We start from the raw sequence: 16,325 nt of genomic DNA, 5'->3' as shown, positions 1-16,325 counted from the left end.
CCGCGAAAATCTTGGCGATCGGGCCGCACTTTGTCGAAATCTCGAATTTCTACGTTCCACATTGACTTGCTCCAACTTCAGCTTGACAACCCACGACACCTTGACCCCTCGCTCAAACAAGATGTGAGTGCTACTTCGATATGCTATACGCAACTGCTAATGACTTGGATAGGTCTCACCGAAAGTTCGAGGCGCCGCGACACGGTACCAATCCTTCCCTTCTGAAGCCTCCCGTCTACAAAAGGCTCTGTGAGCTAACACTTTTCTCTCGACAGGTTCGCTTGCTTTCCTGCCCCGAAAGCGAGCTGCAAGACACCGAGGCAAGGTCAAGAGGTAGGATACACTGGTTCTCTAGAAGTCATGACTCCGTCTTTTCAAGGAGTCGAAGCTGAAAACATTTGGTCCAGCTTTCCAAAGGATGACCCAAAGAAACCAGTCCATCTCACCGCTGCCATGGGATACAAGGCCGGGATGACCACCATTGTCCGCGACCTTGATAGACCTGGCGCGAAGATGCACAAGAAGGAGATTGTCGAGGCTGTCACTGTCATTGAGACGCCGCCCGTAAGTCCTAGAAAGAGGTCGACAAATTACTGTGGACGTCAAAGTTGCGGCTGACCAGTTTTTTGCGTCCAGATGATCGTTGTCGGCCTCGTCGGCTACATCGAGACACCTCGCGGCCTGCGCTCGCTCACCACGGTGTGGGCCGAACATCTCTCGGACGAAGTCAAGCGCCGCTTCTACAAGAACTGGTACCGATCGAAGAAGAAGGCCTTCACCAAATACGCTAAGAAGCACTCGGAGAACAAAGGCGCCTCGGTCACGCGGGAACTCGAGCGCATCAAGAAATACTGCACGGTCGTCCGGGTCCTCGCGCACACCCAGATCCGTCAGACCCCGCTCAAGCAGAAGAAGGCGCATCTGATGGAGATCCAGGTCAACGGCGGCAGCGTCGCGGACAAGGTCGACTTCGGGCACGGGCTGTTCGAGAAGCCGGTCGAGATCGACAGCATCTTCGAGCAGGACGAGATGATTGACTGCATCGCCGTCACCAAGGGCCACGGCTTCCAGGGCGTCACCAGCCGATGGGGCACCAAGAAGCTCCCCCGCAAGACGCACAAGGGTCTGCGAAAGGTCGCTTGTATCGGCGCCTGGCATCCTTCGCACGTCCAATGGACGGTGGCCCGCGCCGGTCAGATGGGTTACCACCATCGTACCTCGGTCAACCACAAGGTCTACCGCATTGGCAAGGGCAAGGATGAGAAGAACGCCGCCACCGACTTTGACGTCGTGAGCAAGCAGATCACACCGTAAGTTTATCCCCTCCTCAAACCGTGTCCCCCCGCTTTGGCGTATGTTCTCAGAAAAGTATCAACTAACGTCCGTGTGCGAAAACAGCATGGGCGGTTTCGTCCGCTACGGCGAGGTCAAGAACGACTTCGTCCTCCTCAAGGGCTCCGTGCCGGGCGTCAAGAAGCGGGTCATGACCCTCCGCAAATCCATGTTCCCCCACACCTCGCGGAAGGCGCTCGAGAAGGTCGAGCTCAAATGGATCGACACGTCCTCCGAGTTCGGGCACGGCGCGTACCAGACACCCCAGGAGAAGCGCCAATTCCTGGGCACGCTCAAGAAGGATCTTGTTGCTGCTTCGTGAGGGTGATAGCAGGATGGGGGTGTATGTATGCATTGAAGGTGGTTGTGGTGGCGGTGGTGGTGTCAGCCAGAAAAAGACGAAAACGGGGTTCCGTCTTTATGCTCGCTTTATCTTCGAAAGAGATGAGCTGTGCATTGATTGCATGAGATACCAAACAGACGTTTTCCTGTTCTCCTTGATTTACAAGCGGAATGATAGCATGGTCAAGAACGAGTCCTTGCCTTGGGAGTAGGAAAAAATAAATCCAAATTTCACGCACCTAGCTGGGCTTCTGATCCTTTTGTCATCTCCAAATATCTGTAGCGCGCGCCGTGTTGGGATAATGCTTCTCTTACACTGCAGCCATGGTGATCTCTTCCCTGTACCCTTCTTCATCTCTGCGCTGGCATTGCAATGCCCTTGGAATAAAACTCCAATGCGTGCTATCCAGATATCCATTTCGCCTCAAAGGGCCCCAATCGGACGATGAAAGCGGCAGGCTCTCGGAAATACAACGATATTGTACTAAGGCCACTGGGACTCTGGCACATTGCTGGACAACAAATCTACCTTCTCCTGGGAGTAAAATCCGCCCAACCCTGAACGATGTCGAGACGAGATATCCGATGAGCGGTGGGAGATCCGAGTTAAGCAAGCATCCAAGCAATTGAACTTGTTCTCCGGATTGGCTTATGATCGAGCAACAGGCCATGCACACACATTTGAATCGCGTCGACCAGGTTGAAGGGTGCGCTTAAGCGAAGCCCTCTCGGGGTCATCGAGTTTTCCAGCGCTAAGCGACGCTCGCCAGGCACTGTCAGCTTCCATTATGGCGTCTCGGGGCACAGCAAGTTGTAGAATCGTGGTTACCACTGTATCCCAAACGTCAAGCCTGTTCAGTAGGAACTTACCAAGATCGCGGCTCTGGCGGCTCTGCTTTGAAGGGCGAAATCCGCTGACCTACTGTGAGGATGAAGCAGGCAGAAGCAGGGGTTTGGAGAGCGCCGTCTGGGGGTGGTTATTGGAGGCAGCCTCGCCCCAACGAGCTGCGCCCTTCTCGCGGCTGTGCCTCGTGAGGTGCTAAAAGTCATTCGAGCTGATTGCTTGCTGCTCCACACCTGGCCCCCAAAGCACGTGAACTTACTGTCGACTTGGCCATCACGGCGGACTGGGACATGTCAGTGTTGTACGAGTAATCTCGTGGCTGTGCGCCAGCGGTCGCTAAGAGGTTCTGAAGCCGTGGCTGAAGAGCTCCAGCTGAAGTGGTTGAAGAAGTCAATGCCTCCGGGATACGCTTCGCCTGACCTTCCCAGCAGGGACACCAATGATGCCGAGAAAATGACGTCATTGTTGAATCTGCGCTCTGGGCACCTTTCGTGGAAAGATGGTATGATCTAGAGAACCTGGAGACACTACTCCGTACATGTTCAGATGCTCAGATTCCGACCGTTGACACGTTCTTGCAGAGAAAAAATCATTGCGCAGTCTCTCCGCGTCGCTTTGCAGCAACGGCAGCTGCAGACATCAAGTGCCCATAGTGGACATTGGGGAATCGGCTTGACAGCAGCCTCAGGGCCACAACAAAGTCCACGAGCTCCGGGAACTAGAAACGTCGCTGTCGCCCATTATCCGCATCTTACCACCATCAAGGTGCCAGGATCGTCGACTTCTATTTCACACACCACTCTCCACAACATGTCCGACGACAGTTCCTACCTGTCCTTCCTCGAAAAGGCCAACGCCAATCCGAAGGCTGGCCAGACCCTCGCAGAGTCAGAGTCCACCTCTCAGCGACGGTCACAATTGGATCCAACAAGTTCATCGTCCGATGCCCTGCCAGCCTCCTTGAAGGCGCTGCCAGACGTCACCTATACTTCCGACACAGACTCGCCGTTTGAGCCCGTGCTCTTCAACTACTCCGGCTCGGAGCTTCCCTCGGCAGAGGGATTCGCCAACTGTCTTGCACCCAAGTCGGGCGGCGCTGTCGAGGAGTTAAGTATTCGGGACTTCGACCCAAGAGGGCAGTACGGCGAGGTCATTCAGAGGGTGGAACAGGCGGGGAAGGGGGAGGCGGGGGTCAAGGTTTACAGAGTGGAAATGAGCAAGACCAGAGCCGAGTATTATATTTTGACGATAGGGGAGAGGATGTTGGTGGGTGTGGTGACCAAGGCGGTGGAGAGCTAGAAGAGAGGTATACTCCGAGAGAAAGAGGCCGCATGAGAACGTTCAGGAGAGTCGTGGCCGCTCAAGACCACATCGTCGCCAAGGTCGTTTCACGACAGTCGTTCATGGTGTCCTCTACATCAAATAGCACGTGAACACCGAGTTGCATTCAAGGGCATGCTGCGGCCGACAGGTAGAATCTCAAGGGGACTCTGGCCGAACCCCAGTTCTATGCCGAGTACAACACCGAGTTCTGGTTATCAATCAGACCTCGAGACTGACAAGGATGCATTCTCTTCTGGAATTTATCCCTTTTGAAGGTCTAATTGATAGTCCACTCGCATGGGTCCATGATCGACACCAGCACAGCGAATCGTAACCACAGACGGAAGAATTCAAGCGTTGAAAAACGCGACCACCCAGATACAAGCAGATACTATCGAGGTCACGATAGCACAGCAGATATGCTGGAACCCAAGGTTTGGATATCAGGGTTACTGAAAGGGCGATCAAGTGCCAAATGAGAATGGATATGCAGGATTGGAGCCAATAGGTGGGGGTTTCAACTCCTGGCATAATATCCGAAGTTGCAATTCAATGAGAAACAGGGGGAAATGCTGGCAGAGAGACTTTATACCTGCAACGCGTCACCGTTGGATGACCGTGTCTACGCCGTCTTCTCGTTCCGCACCAAGTCCAAGTCACAACCGAAACAACCAGACGATAGCCGCCCAACAAGGACAAGGATGGACCGTGAAAGCACCCGGGACAATGACCCTTGATCAGAAGACCGAGTATCCTTATCACGGGGATGCCAGATTCTGTCTCCTCCGTATCACACTGTTGTGTTCTAGAGCACTGTCACGGATGCGTTTCCCTCGTCCAGCCTCCGGAGAACTCATCCTTGGCACAGATTTAAGAATAGAAGGGAAAACGGTGAAGGATGTGCATGGTGCAAGAGGACGACTCTCTGGCCAGTCGCACTGTGCTGTGGCGGTTCCCCCCTGAATGGCAAAAGCGAATCAAAATGGAGCTGAGACTGAGAAAACAGGCGAAATCAAGGCTGCCCGTCAGATTGTTCTAGGATCCGATTCTCCACTGCTTCGAGTCTCCGGGCGTCAGCAACACAGTGATTCGACCAGAGTAGCGCCACTGGCGGTCGTGATTTGCTCATCCGTCCCAGGTTGCGGTGCAGCAAGTGGCAGGCTGACGGGGCTCAGCAAGAAACTCCAGAGCATTCAAGGGTGAAGCCGCAGACGGCATGGGGCGCTGCTGTGCCACTGCTGCCCATGAACGCGTCAACTCTTTTCGGAGGCCGCTGGTGATGGGTTTGTTTTTGGCCAAACACCTTCCATCCCTCCGGTCCCCTTGCTCCAGTTGCTTGGATCTGGGTGGGTAGGTCACTCCGTGGGCCGCGACAAGTCTCGGCCAGGGGAATCGAGGAAATCATGATGGAGGAAAGGGAGATCTGCACGTCAACCTGAGACTTTGAACCAGATGAGCGCACTTTTGGACCAGGAAGGCAGCTGGAAGAATATACCTTGGACATCCCACACGCGAGAGAAGTTGGATTGAAGCAGCGGCTGTGAGAGGTACCAAGAGTCGTTGTTGGATGGGAAACGAGCACAATCCAAAGAAAGCAAACAAAATACGAACTGCTGGTGTGTGCAGATGGGAGGCCGCAGTTTTCAGCCAGCAGGCGAGAGTTGGTTACGAGGTAGAGGGAGGCACTGTTCCTGCTCCTCCCAAGTGCGCATCCCAGGGCCGACCATGCAGGTCCCGACTCCCGAGATAAACAAACACAATAGTCGTGCTCCGTATACTCCTGGACCCCCATAAAGCATGGGCATATGTCACTACAGCTTCATCTCTCTACTCTCCCAGCAAAATTGTCCAGCAAGATGTTCCTGCTTGTAGTTGTAACTGTACTCGAAACCGGCGGCCCAGTTTATTATACTGGGTCTGCGGTTCACCTGCGGTCCCTTTGATCCAGGGTCATCAAAAGCACCCCCGGGGGCTGAGATGAGGCCCAGCAGCTTGGAGTTACAGCTGAGGCTCCCCTACCTGCTAGGCACAGATATTGCGGCACTAGGGCTCGGCAGTGGGCCGCTTAAAGGGACCGGAGCACCTGCGCGCCCACTCAAGTTTAGCCCAGTTGCCCAATGGTCCAATTGCCCCCGTGGCCCCCCCTCGCTCACTGGCCCTCCAGCCCTCTGCCAAAGCCTCCTCTGCTGTTCTACCATCTGCTAGGAAACTCTTGTATCCTGAGAAACCTGCCAACTGCGCGCGCCTTCAAGGGCAACAAAAACACCCTCTTCTTTGTTCGTTGCTCGACAATTCTGTGCCGTCGGAGCAGTTACGTTCGTTTCCAACCCACCACATCTCTTTAACCCCCTGCACCTATCGACCTCGACATCTTTATTCTGCGCCTCCTAGAATCCCCTCCCTTTCAAGTTGGCAGAAGCTGGTCTCTGTCTTTCCTGCCGGCCAGAAAGGAGTACGACTTTGTGCACGGCCTTACCACGAACTCTACCTGATTGTCATTGCGAGGCCTTTTTCGCTCTGCAAGATCACGAACGATCTCTTCCTTTGACCCTGTCGGCGTCTTATCCTCTCTCTCTCCCGGCCTCCTTACTATTTTCAACCACCTGTTCGCCTAATCTGCACTGCTTACGCCCTCATCGGTCGGCCTCCTCCACACACCGTTCCTCAAAACTGCGGCCGGCCCTAAGACGTTCTTCCTTCCAGAGCCTCGACTCTCAAATCGACTCAGCCCTCCTCTCGTCCATCTCTCTAGCCGAACAAATACTGTTCTTCCACCCGGCTCACAGTGTTGGCGATCGATCTCCTTGACGACGAGTCGGTCGCCATCTTATAATGTCGTCCCACAGCAACAGCAGCTCCTCATCCCCTCCACGAGTCCCTCCTCATATTCGTCTCAATTCAGGTCAAGAAGACTTACTCAATGCCGATGCGAGCAACTCCTCGAGGACTCTGGTCCCGACTACCTCGAGACCGACCACGTCCCGGTCACAGTTAAACAATGTCTACCCCTCGGACCAAGTCCAGGACTCGGCAGAGAGACTATTACCACCGGTCACTGGCCGCTCAAACAGATTCAGAGATGATGGTTCACCGCTGAGGTCCCCCGTCCGCTCGAGCTATTCTTCTCGCCGGTCAAGTTGGGAGTCAGATCGGAGCAGGGATAGTAGAGGTTTCGAGAACCCGTTCAGAGACTCCAGTCAATCAAGACCAGGTTCAAGAGCCGGCAGCGATGACAACGACGTCAATACCCAGACGGTGTCAGAAAAATATAACATTCTACCTTCTGCGGGACTCCTTCTATTCCCAGAAGATGTCGAAAAGGACGACTACCTGCACAACCCTGATCCCAATGACAAAGACCGGGACTGTGATATATTCAACAGAAGAGGCTTGGTCAACGTCGGTGGCCTCGCTCTGATTACGATAGGCATATTGGTCCTGTTTGTGGGATATCCTGTTTTGTTCGTTCCCCACCCCTTAATTGACTCGGTCTGTATGCTGACGGGCTTGTTCAGAACATTCGTTCAAAAGATAACGGCGACGCCAAACCCTTGCGCAGGCACCAATGCTTGCATAGGAAATGGCAAAGTTCCATTACTGAAGAATATGCGCACTAGTCTTATCGATCCCGACACCCCTGACTCCGTCAAGACAAAGAAAGATTTCCACGGCAATACGTGGAATTTGGTCTTTTCGGACGAGTTCTCCACACCAGGACGGACGTTCTACGACGGAGATGATCCGTATTGGACTGCGGTGGACATCTGGTATGGTGTGACGAGGGATTTGGAATGGTACGATCCTGATGCGGCTACCACGAATGATGGTGTGTTGGAACTGCGCTTTGATGCTTTTCAGAACCATGGCTTGAACTATCGCTCTGGCATGTTGCAGTCTTGGAATCAGATGTGCTTCAAGGGCGGCAGGTTGGAGGCCAGTATCTCTCTTCCCGGACGTGGTGACACAGTCGGCTTCTGGCCCGGCTTTTGGTCGATGGGTAACCTTGGAAGACCCGGTTACGCCGCTACAACCGACGGCTTGTGGCCGTACTCGTACGCAGATATTTGCGACGCTGGCATCACCGCAAACCAGAGCTCTCCTGATGGCATCAGCTACCTTCCTGGCATGAGGCTCCCAGCCTGCACATGTTCTGGCGAGGACCATCCGACTCCTGGAAAATCTCGATCTGCCCCCGAAATTGATGTGCTGGAAGCAAGCGTGGGCACTTTGGATAGCGAAGGCAACCAGATCGGCATGGTCTCTCAATCCTTCCAGGTGGCACCCTTCGACATCTGGTACCAGCCCAATTACGACTTTGTGGAGGTCTTCGATTTCTCGGTCACGGCCATGAACACATACAAAGGTGGGCCTTTCCAGCAAGCCGTTTCGGGTTTGTCAAATCTGAACAATGCATGGTATGATGGGAACGCTTATCAAGTCTACGCCTTTGAATACACCCCCGGCGCCGATGGCGATATTACCTGGTTTGTTGGCGCGGATCCTGTCTGGCGTATGGAAGGTCAAGCGTTGGGCCCCAACGGTAACGTTGGTCAAAGAATTGTGCCCGAAGAGCCAATGTCGGTCATTGTCAACTTCGGCATGTCGCCCGGTTTCTCTGCTCTGAATTTGACTGGATTAGCGCCTCTCATGCCAGCTACCATGCGAGTCGACTACATCCGCATCTATCAAGACGACAACGGCAAAATGAGCTGCGATCCTGAAGGATATGAGACGACCGAATATATCAACAATCATTACGAGGTGTATCACAACCCGAACGTCACGAGCTGGTAAGTCTTATCCTCGGTCTGTCCTGTCTGGGCATTGAGCTAACCCATATTTCAGGTCTGATACTGGCTACTCGTGGCCAAAGAACTCGCTGGTATCCGGATGTTAATTCTAATCATAATGTTTCTTCGAAATCATTTCCAGCTGCCGGTCTCTGTCGGCGTGTACAGACATCTGTTTGGTCCTTCAGCATTTAGCGGCATGGCAAGTCAACACAACGGCGTTTCATCAAGGTCATTTTGGTTCGGGAGGCGGATTTGGCACTATACGGGACTGCCTGATTTGCGGGTATGGGCTGCAAAAAAATCTTGTCTAAAATTTTACGACTGAAGTAAGGGGAAATGATGAACCTTTTCCCGGTATATTCGGCGCCTTGAACAACTTAGAAGGGGGTGGGAGTTCTTGACCAACACCCGAAGAGGACAGATATGGGAAGCGATATGTGTGGCATGAATGCATTGCGGTTGAGTTCGGCGATGCCATATGAGAGCACAGGGAGTTCGAAGGAGGTGAGGTGGATGTCTAAATATTCTGTGCCTTGCCCCAATGGCTCGTGGACGATCAAAGGGCCAGGACATTACTGTGAACGCAAGCACATTTGAACACATATCTCCTTCATCTTGACTCTCGAAACCTAACTTGAACTTTTGATGCAAAGCGTTTGTACTGATGACGGTGCGTGCACGTGCCTCACCACTCGGTAGTTGCCGCAACTTTCACACATCATTGTATTCGCGCTGGCTTCCGCAGTTTCTGTCTCTGGACCAGTGTAGACAATTGTATTCACTGAGATTCGATCATCAAGGCCTTCTGGATGTGTCGACCTTGACGTTCCGCTATTGACACCTCGCAGATCTGGCCAACTCGCACCCGAAGCGTTATGTTCTCGGCTGGATTCTCAACAGCCAAAACTCCAGAAATGAGCAGAAACACAGCCAAATATCCCCGCCCTACCCTGGTAGAGGAGGGTCACCCTCCTGCAAAGAACCCGGCCCAACCAGAGGAGTACGAGAGAATACAACGTAAGCAGCGCGCAGAGGCGATCCTTGCACAGTATGATATACTGATGAAGTATGCTGTGGAGAACAATCTGGTAAGTCCCAACCGACGTTGTAGTATTCTTCCTTCTAGGATAGGACGTCCATGCGCTCAGCTAACTGTGGGTGGACAGTCAATACCCCAAACCCGACAGTACTTTAGAAAGGTCGCCTTGGAGATCCCTACGGAACCCGTCATCAAGAATTGGTTCCCTAGTTGACGCGGCATGCTGATAGGGATTCGGTGGATGGTTCAACAACAGCCGCTGGGGGTAATCAAAAAGGGCACACTGGGTTTCCTTAAGCCAAAATGTGTAGCAGAAACAGAACGTGGAATCCCAAAAGTTTGAGGGGTGCTGTGAGAAGCCTCTATTCGTGTGGCGAGACATCGTGCCTTCTGACATGATGTCAAATCCCTTATTTGCCACGCATCGACATCTATGCACGTCCTCATTCCCTGCCTTTTGCGCGTCACCTTTCCGAAACCTTTGACATGATCAGCCTTGTGTGCGACGAGGCTCAGATAATGACGAGGCTGTCGGCTAAACATCGGAGCCCCAAATTAAAAAATGTTGCCCGCACTTGAGCATTTTGACGGGCACACCGCACCCAGCGTTGTGTAGCAATCCCGCCTGCTCATATTGCTGTCAACATGTCGCTCGAGGAGAAATTGGCCAAGATCAAGTCGCCGAATCTCCAGAGTCAACAGCACGTAAGTTTTTGGCCCAGTTCAAGTCCGTGCAGGGCCACTAACCCAAGCGCAGACTGTCGTGGTTCTGTCCTCGATCGAAGAAACCCTCACCGAGCAGAAGACGAAATTTAGCCCCACGGCGTACTTTGCGGCTTTGCTCGCTCTCTTGAAGCAATCGGCTTCTACTGGAAGTGGTAATGAGGTCGTCACCTCGGCCGTCTATCTCCTCGACCTCGTCACCTCGCATGTACCTTCAAGCCTCCTCCGATCACAATTTACCACGATCCTGTCCTTGCTGGCACCCTTCCTAGACTCCTCTTCAACCAATGGGCCTTTACTTCGGTCAGCAATAGGATGTCTGGAGTCGTTGCTGATCGCCCAAGATACTGCGGCTTGGAACCTGCCGCAGATACAAGTCAGCCCTCGGCAGACAGTCCCGATGTTGCTCACACTGGCCATTGATTCGAGACCCAAAATAAGAAAACGGGCGCAGGAGGCGATAATGAATATTCTGAAAAATCCACCACCGGGGCCTGCAATTGATCACCCTGCCTCCGAAGTGTGCGCCGTGGCTGCCCAGAACAATCTCAAGAACGCTGTGGACCTGGTTCACCAGGTACGGCGACAAAAAGGTCGACCGGACGACAGCCACGAGCCGGCTGTGATTCATGCTCTGCAGCTGACGAAAACCATTGCGGTGGCATCAGGTGGGTGGCCAAGCAAGAAGATCGAATCACTCTGCGAGTTGCTCCTGTCCATATCCAGATCGAGAAATGATTATTTGGTCATGAGCGCCTTTGAAGTGTTCGAGGTGATATTTGAGGGAATGCAGGATGAAGTCTCTTCCTCGAAGTTGCCACGCTTGCTGGAAGCGATAGTGGATTTGAAACCTCCTCAGAACGACTCTCAGCTGCTTCCTCCCTGGATAGCAATCTTGTCGAGGGGCTACGGCACAGCCGCAGTCGTTGAACCCGAAGACACTTACGCAAAATTGCCGGAGCTTTGCGACTTGGTAACACCCTTTCTGACCAGCCCGTCTCACAACATACGGGTCTCGGCATCCGAGTGTCTCATCTCATTCTTTGCCAATTGTATTCCGGACAGCGTCATCTCCGACCCGTCAGTATACGATGAAAAGGTGCTGGAGCAACTCTCGAAAAAGGCACTTGACCTCCTAGCTGTGAAATATCAGACAGCGTGGATAGAGGTGTTCAGCACCCTGAGCGCCATTTTCGATGCTCTGAGGTGGCGGGGTGATCCGTTTTTGCTTCCTATCGTACAAGCAGTCGGTGAGTTACGAAGCCACGAGGGATTCCAAGGGAAGAAAGAAGCGGACGAAGTGCTTGGGCATGCCATCCGCAACCTTGGCCCCGGTGCCGTGTTGAGCGTTCTCCCTCACAACCTCATCAGACCACAACCAGGCCAGCCCGGTAGAGCATGGCTTCTTCCTTTACTGAGAGACCATGTATCGAACACAAATCTGGCACATTTCAGATCGGACTTAGTCCCTCTCAGCGAGGCGATGTATCAGAGGATAATCAATCATGGCGACGCTGAAAAGACAATGGACATCAAGGTTTTCGAGACCGTGGTGCAGCAGGTCTGGGCAACCTTGCCAGGCTACTGCGACCTTCCCCTGGACTTACAAACCGCCTTTGATCAGCCATTCGCAGAGATGCTCTCGAATCTGCTTTACAAGCAGACTGATCTACGAGTTGACCTGTGTCGAGGCTTGCAGAATCTGGTGGAATCGAACCAGGCACTCCTAGCTTCGGATCTCCCAGATGAGGTCCTTCTCCTCGAACGGCGACTGCAAAGGACAGATGCGGAGAAGAATATCCAGCACCTGTCCCAGTTCGCTGGCAACCTTTTAGCTGTCCTATTTAATGTCTACAGTCAGACACTACCTCAGTCTCGTCCCTACATTCTGCAGTGTATCAACAGCTACCTCAGCATTACTCCTGAGAAGGATTTGGTGGACACTTTTGAGCGAGTGTCGACGATGCTGCAAGAGGCGCTTCCCAAAGCCGATCAGCCACCTCCCAAAAAGGAACCAATCCAGACATCTGGCAGCAAACTCCCCCCAACCTCCCACACACTACTTGACCTGGTCATCGCTCTGTCTGTTCATTTACCACGATCAACGTTTTCCTCGCTCTTCGCCATCTCTTCCAACATCCTGACTAATCCGGCGATCCTCAAATCTGACCCGCAACTCATCAAGAAAGCGTACAAGCTCATTCCAAGGCTGTCATCTTCTCCCGTCGGGGCAGAGGCGCTTACTGCTCGCAACAAGGAATTGCAGGAACTAGTTCTTCGGACTTCAGAAACAACGCCTGTTCCTGCCCGACGAGATCGCATTCTCGCGATTCATACACTCGTCTCCTTCCTCCCTCTAACCGATCTCCATTTCATTCCCAGTATGCTCAGTGAAGTTGTCTTGGCATGTAAAGACAACAATGAGAAAGCTCGAACTGCTGGATTTGACCTCCTCCTCGCGCTCACGGATAAGATCTCCAGCTCATCCAATCCCCCGGGTACAACGATCCGCAATCGCCTCGTACCACACATGCCAGACGATTCACCCGACGCGCCAGCAACACTCGAAGAGGTCTTCACCATGGTGAGTGCCGGGCTGGCTGGCGTGGCTCCTCATATGGTTGCCGCTAGTGTCATCGCACTCAGCCGGCTCTTCTTCGAGTTCCACTCACGATTAGGCGATAGGACGAAAGAGGAGCTCGTCGATACGGTCGGTATGTTTCTGCAGTCGAACAATCGCGAAATCGTCCGTGCGGTCCTTGGATTTATCAAGGTTATGGTTGTGGTATTGCCCACGGAAATCCTGGAACCCAGAATGCCCAACATTGTTCCCGGACTGATGGTTTGGAGCAAAGAAAACAAAGGACGGCTGAGAGCCAAGGTCAAGGGAATCTTGGATCGATGTCTGAGAAGATTCGATTCAGCCAAGGTTGAAAGCTGGGTTGGTGGCGATGACAGGAAGATGGTCGTTAACATCCGCAAACGGAGAGAGCGAGGACGGCGGAAGAAGAAGGGGGATGAAGAGATGGACGAAGATGAAGAGACTACAACGAAAAAGTATGACAACGAATTCGACGAGGCCGTTTACGGCTCCGATGACGACGATTCGGAGATTGAAGGCAGTGACGACGAAGACAATGATACTGCTCCTACGTCAGGAGTCTCCTTCAAGAAAGGTTCGGTGACTGGCAGGAAGCAGGGACATGAGCAGTATATCCGCCAAGATGAAGAGGATGATGAACCGCTCGATCTGCTCGACCCGCGAAGCATGGCGAGCATTGCTACTAAAAAACTTGGGCGACTGACGGACGTGCGTTCGGGAACGAAGAAAACAAAGGCGAAGATCAACGAGGATGGCAAATTGGTCTTTGGCGGCGAGCAAGAGGACGAAGGCGGTGATGTCGATGTCGTCATGTCAGGGTCGGCGAATCCAGACAACTCGGTCAACGCATATCTCGACGCGGTGTCTGGGGCCGATGCCGTAAGGAGGGGTCAGAAAGGCAGGCTGAAAGTCAAGTCTGGCATGCAAAGGAAGACGAAGCAGGAGACTCGCGACAGAGACAATGAAGAGATGGAGCTGGACGTTGAAGAGGCCAGACAGGTTGCGAGACAGATTATGCAGGGCTCCGGATCTCCAAAGTCTCCCGGTGGCAAGGGAAGTGACCCGAAACAGCAGAGACGTGGTCTGGGTGTCGAGAAGAGGAGAGACCAGCCTCAGAAGCAGCGATTCCGAAGCGGGAGTGGGGTGGGGAGACGGGGTGGTGGAAGAGTGCGATTCGGAGGCAGGAACGGTAGCAGGAGATGACGAGGGTTGCTCAGTCTCTCTTGCTGTGGTCCGTGGCGTTATACAGGATTTGGATCTGAAGATTGTTCTCAAATGGGCATGAAGGAAATGAAAAGATATGGCAATGACACCTTAACGAAAGAGGGTTGCTTTTTACTATGCCAGGCTGGCTATGCTGTTTCATCAAGTCTTCCACACAACCGTGCCACCTGGTTCCTTTCCACGTTGGATGTTCTCTCGGAGTTAGCTTCAAGTTGAATTGGTCACATTCCACGAACGACCAAGAGAGTAGAGAGTCATTCTTACTCTCTGCTCTGCTGCTACAAGGCTGCAGTCTACAAGTAGGTGGGTATAGTTAAAGCGAAAAGATTCAAGCTAAGCATCGCACTATGCTTGTCCAGGACGCCAAGACCACGCCATCGATGGAACTATACCGAATACAGTTGCAACACTACGTCGAACGCTCCACGAAGTGCTGTTGGGCTGAATGCTGGACTTGCGCGACGAGCTGTGATATATCAGCAATCAGAGAGAGTAGGGGAGACTGGATGCACTACCTAACCTCTTATGGTCATGCTACCTACTCATAATTACGGGGCTTTAACGGCATGGCCTCTCTATGATTGGCTCGGATGACACTCTGAAGAGGATGGTCACCACCCGGCGAACGAATGGACAATTGCGAAGGAGACTTCTATGTCCAACGTGGAGCCCTATACATGGAACTACGCTGATGTTTTACTCTTACGCGCATATCGAGGGTGGCCATTATCAATCCGCAACGCCACCTACACAGTCCATCGCCCCGGAAGCTGACAAAACGATTCCAGCGGCAGTTCGAATGGTCTTTTATCATGTCTTACGATCCTACGACATTATTAATGCCGTAATTTATTGCTCCGGAAAGAGCTACAACACTGTCAAGGGCTTTTTGAAACGGGGACCGCCGAGATTGTGGTGGTTTGACTCTATAATTGAGGATATAAAGCCCACAAGATCCCAGGTCAGGAATGCTCATCACTCCAAGCCTCTTCTATCCATAACAAACTACTCAAAGTTGAAACCCCATCAGCAGCAGCAGTAGCAGCATGGTTCGATACATTCTCACCGGTACCAGCGGGAAACTGGCGTCTCGAGTGCTGCGACACATCTTGGAGCAGAAGTTGATCCCGCCCACGGATCTGATCATCTCGTCCTCCAACCCGGATCGGGTCCCGGCGATCGCGAGGGAGCACGGCATCGAGGTGCGCCAGGGCGACTACACGGACCCGGCATCGCTGAAGTCGGCTTTTGCGGGCGGCGACGTGCTGTTCCTCGTGTCCCACGGCGACCCGGGCGTCCGGCGGGTCGAATACCACCGGAACGCGATCGAGACGGCCCGCGCGGCCGGCGTCACGGCCGTCGTCTACACCAGCATGATGTTTGGCGGCGAGACCGGGCTGGACAGCGTCATCGGCATCCAGCAGGGCCACATCCACACGGCCCGGTACCTGGCGCAGTGCGGGATGGACTACGTGATCGTCCGCGAAGGGCTGTACGCGCACGTGTGGAACTACTACGCCGGCCCGCCCACGTCGGCGGTGTTCGCGAAGGGCGACGCGCGGCCGCTGGAGTGGGTGGTGCCCAACGACTCGTCCATCGCGTGGGTCGACATCGACGACCTCGCCGCGGGCAACGCCCTGATATTGGCCCGCTACACCGAGTACATCGGGCAGACGCTGCGCCTGACGGGGCCCCGCGCCACGCCCGTCAGCGAGATCGCCAGGCTTGTGGAACAAAGGACCGGCCGCAGGGTCGATCTGCGCTTCGTGGGGAAAGAAGAGGCCGTCAGGTATCACAAGGACCATGGGAGCGTGCCCCCGGAGGCGTTTGGCTGGCTCGAGGACAATTGGGCGGGCTGGTTCGAGGGCCTCGCCAACGGGGAGGGCGAGGTGGTCGACCCGCTCCTCGGGCAGTTGCTCGGACGGCCGGCCAGGGGCATCGTGGAAATGGCCGACGAGTTCTTTACGCCTCGGTAGTTGGGAGGAGGGAGGTAATAAACGCAAGACAGGCCGTTAACGTGGTGGGAGAAGGGTTGGGGAGTATCTATGGAGAATGAATGACGAGGCATGCGTCCACTCTCCTTCTCCTGTCGACTAGAATACT

The 16,325-nt window shown here is 53.7% G+C and overlaps 5 protein-coding genes across 6 annotated transcripts; all 5 read left to right on the top strand.

The window, feature by feature from the left end:
* Positions 1 to 68: 68 nt before the first annotated feature.
* PV07_12166 lies at positions 69 to 1,916 on the top strand. 2 transcript variants are annotated; one of them, XM_016399666.1, is made up of 6 exons: positions 69 to 123; positions 173 to 204; positions 276 to 333; positions 408 to 564; positions 637 to 1,310; positions 1,399 to 1,916. In XM_016399666.1, coding segments are annotated over exons 1-6 (1,179 nt in total). In that variant the 5' UTR covers positions 69 to 121; the 3' UTR covers positions 1,655 to 1,916. The 2 variants fall into 2 exon arrangements, with proteins under 2 accessions (XP_016242478.1, XP_016242479.1); XM_016399667.1 differs by having other exon boundaries at positions 276 to 564.
* A 1,115-nt stretch (positions 1,917 to 3,031) lies between these two features.
* On the top strand, positions 3,032 to 4,352 carry PV07_12165 (uncharacterized protein). Its single transcript, XM_016399665.1, has one exon. The coding sequence runs from the start codon at positions 3,065 to 3,067 to the stop codon at positions 3,815 to 3,817; it is 753 nt and encodes a 250-aa protein (XP_016242477.1). The 5' UTR covers positions 3,032 to 3,064; the 3' UTR covers positions 3,818 to 4,352.
* A 1,677-nt stretch (positions 4,353 to 6,029) lies between these two features.
* On the top strand, positions 6,030 to 9,279 carry PV07_12164 (uncharacterized protein). The gene is made up of 3 exons (XM_016399664.1): positions 6,030 to 7,302; positions 7,357 to 8,631; positions 8,687 to 9,279. The coding sequence occupies exons 1-3, from the start codon at positions 6,674 to 6,676 to the stop codon at positions 8,736 to 8,738; spliced, it is 1,956 nt and encodes a 651-aa protein (XP_016242476.1). The 5' UTR covers positions 6,030 to 6,673; the 3' UTR covers positions 8,739 to 9,279.
* Positions 9,280 to 9,400: 121 nt separating this feature from the next.
* On the top strand, positions 9,401 to 10,029 carry PV07_12163 (uncharacterized protein). The gene is made up of 2 exons (XM_016399663.1): positions 9,401 to 9,722; positions 9,801 to 10,029. Exons 1-2 carry the CDS (start codon positions 9,510 to 9,512, stop codon positions 9,885 to 9,887), a joined length of 300 nt encoding a protein of 99 aa, XP_016242475.1. The 5' UTR covers positions 9,401 to 9,509; the 3' UTR covers positions 9,888 to 10,029.
* Positions 10,030 to 10,276: 247 nt separating this feature from the next.
* Positions 10,277 to 14,420, top strand: PV07_12162 (uncharacterized protein). Its single transcript, XM_016399662.1, has 2 exons — positions 10,277 to 10,378; positions 10,431 to 14,420. The coding sequence occupies exons 1-2, from the start codon at positions 10,319 to 10,321 to the stop codon at positions 14,199 to 14,201; spliced, it is 3,831 nt and encodes a 1,276-aa protein (XP_016242474.1). The 5' UTR covers positions 10,277 to 10,318; the 3' UTR covers positions 14,202 to 14,420.
* The last annotated feature ends 1,905 nt before the right edge of the window (positions 14,421 to 16,325 follow it).

Source organism: Cladophialophora immunda, assembly GCF_000835495.1.
Source record: "Cladophialophora immunda strain CBS 83496 unplaced genomic scaffold supercont1.8, whole genome shotgun sequence".
In the NCBI taxonomy this organism is placed as follows: Eukaryota; Fungi; Ascomycota; class Eurotiomycetes; order Chaetothyriales; family Herpotrichiellaceae; genus Cladophialophora; species Cladophialophora immunda.
This window is presented reverse-complemented; position numbering and strand designations above follow the sequence as displayed.

Excerpts from the sequence above, each read along its gene's own strand:
- PV07_12163 (XM_016399663.1), top strand. The coding sequence starts at position 9,510 with ATGTTCTCGGCTGGATTCTCAACAGCCAAAACTCCAGAAATGAGCAGA. Across the intron at positions 9,723-9,800 it reads ATGCTGTGGAGAACAATCTG|TCAATACCCCAAACCCGACA; the intron begins GTAAGTCCCAAC and ends GTGGGTGGACAG.
- PV07_12162 (XM_016399662.1), top strand. The coding sequence starts at position 10,319 with ATGTCGCTCGAGGAGAAATTGGCCAAGATCAAGTCGCCGAATCTCCAG. Across the intron at positions 10,379-10,430 it reads ATCTCCAGAGTCAACAGCAC|ACTGTCGTGGTTCTGTCCTC; the intron begins GTAAGTTTTTGG and ends ACCCAAGCGCAG.
- PV07_12165 (XM_016399665.1), top strand. The coding sequence starts at position 3,065 with ATGCTCAGATTCCGACCGTTGACACGTTCTTGCAGAGAAAAAATCATT.
- PV07_12164 (XM_016399664.1), top strand. The coding sequence starts at position 6,674 with ATGTCGTCCCACAGCAACAGCAGCTCCTCATCCCCTCCACGAGTCCCT. Across the intron at positions 7,303-7,356 it reads TTTGTGGGATATCCTGTTTT|AACATTCGTTCAAAAGATAA; the intron begins GTTCGTTCCCCA and ends GGGCTTGTTCAG. Across the intron at positions 8,632-8,686 it reads AACCCGAACGTCACGAGCTG|GTCTGATACTGGCTACTCGT; the intron begins GTAAGTCTTATC and ends CCCATATTTCAG.
- PV07_12166 (XM_016399666.1), top strand. Across the intron at positions 205-275 it reads GTTCGAGGCGCCGCGACACG|GTTCGCTTGCTTTCCTGCCC; the intron begins GTACCAATCCTT and ends TTCTCTCGACAG. Across the intron at positions 1,311-1,398 it reads GTGAGCAAGCAGATCACACC|CATGGGCGGTTTCGTCCGCT; the intron begins GTAAGTTTATCC and ends GTGCGAAAACAG.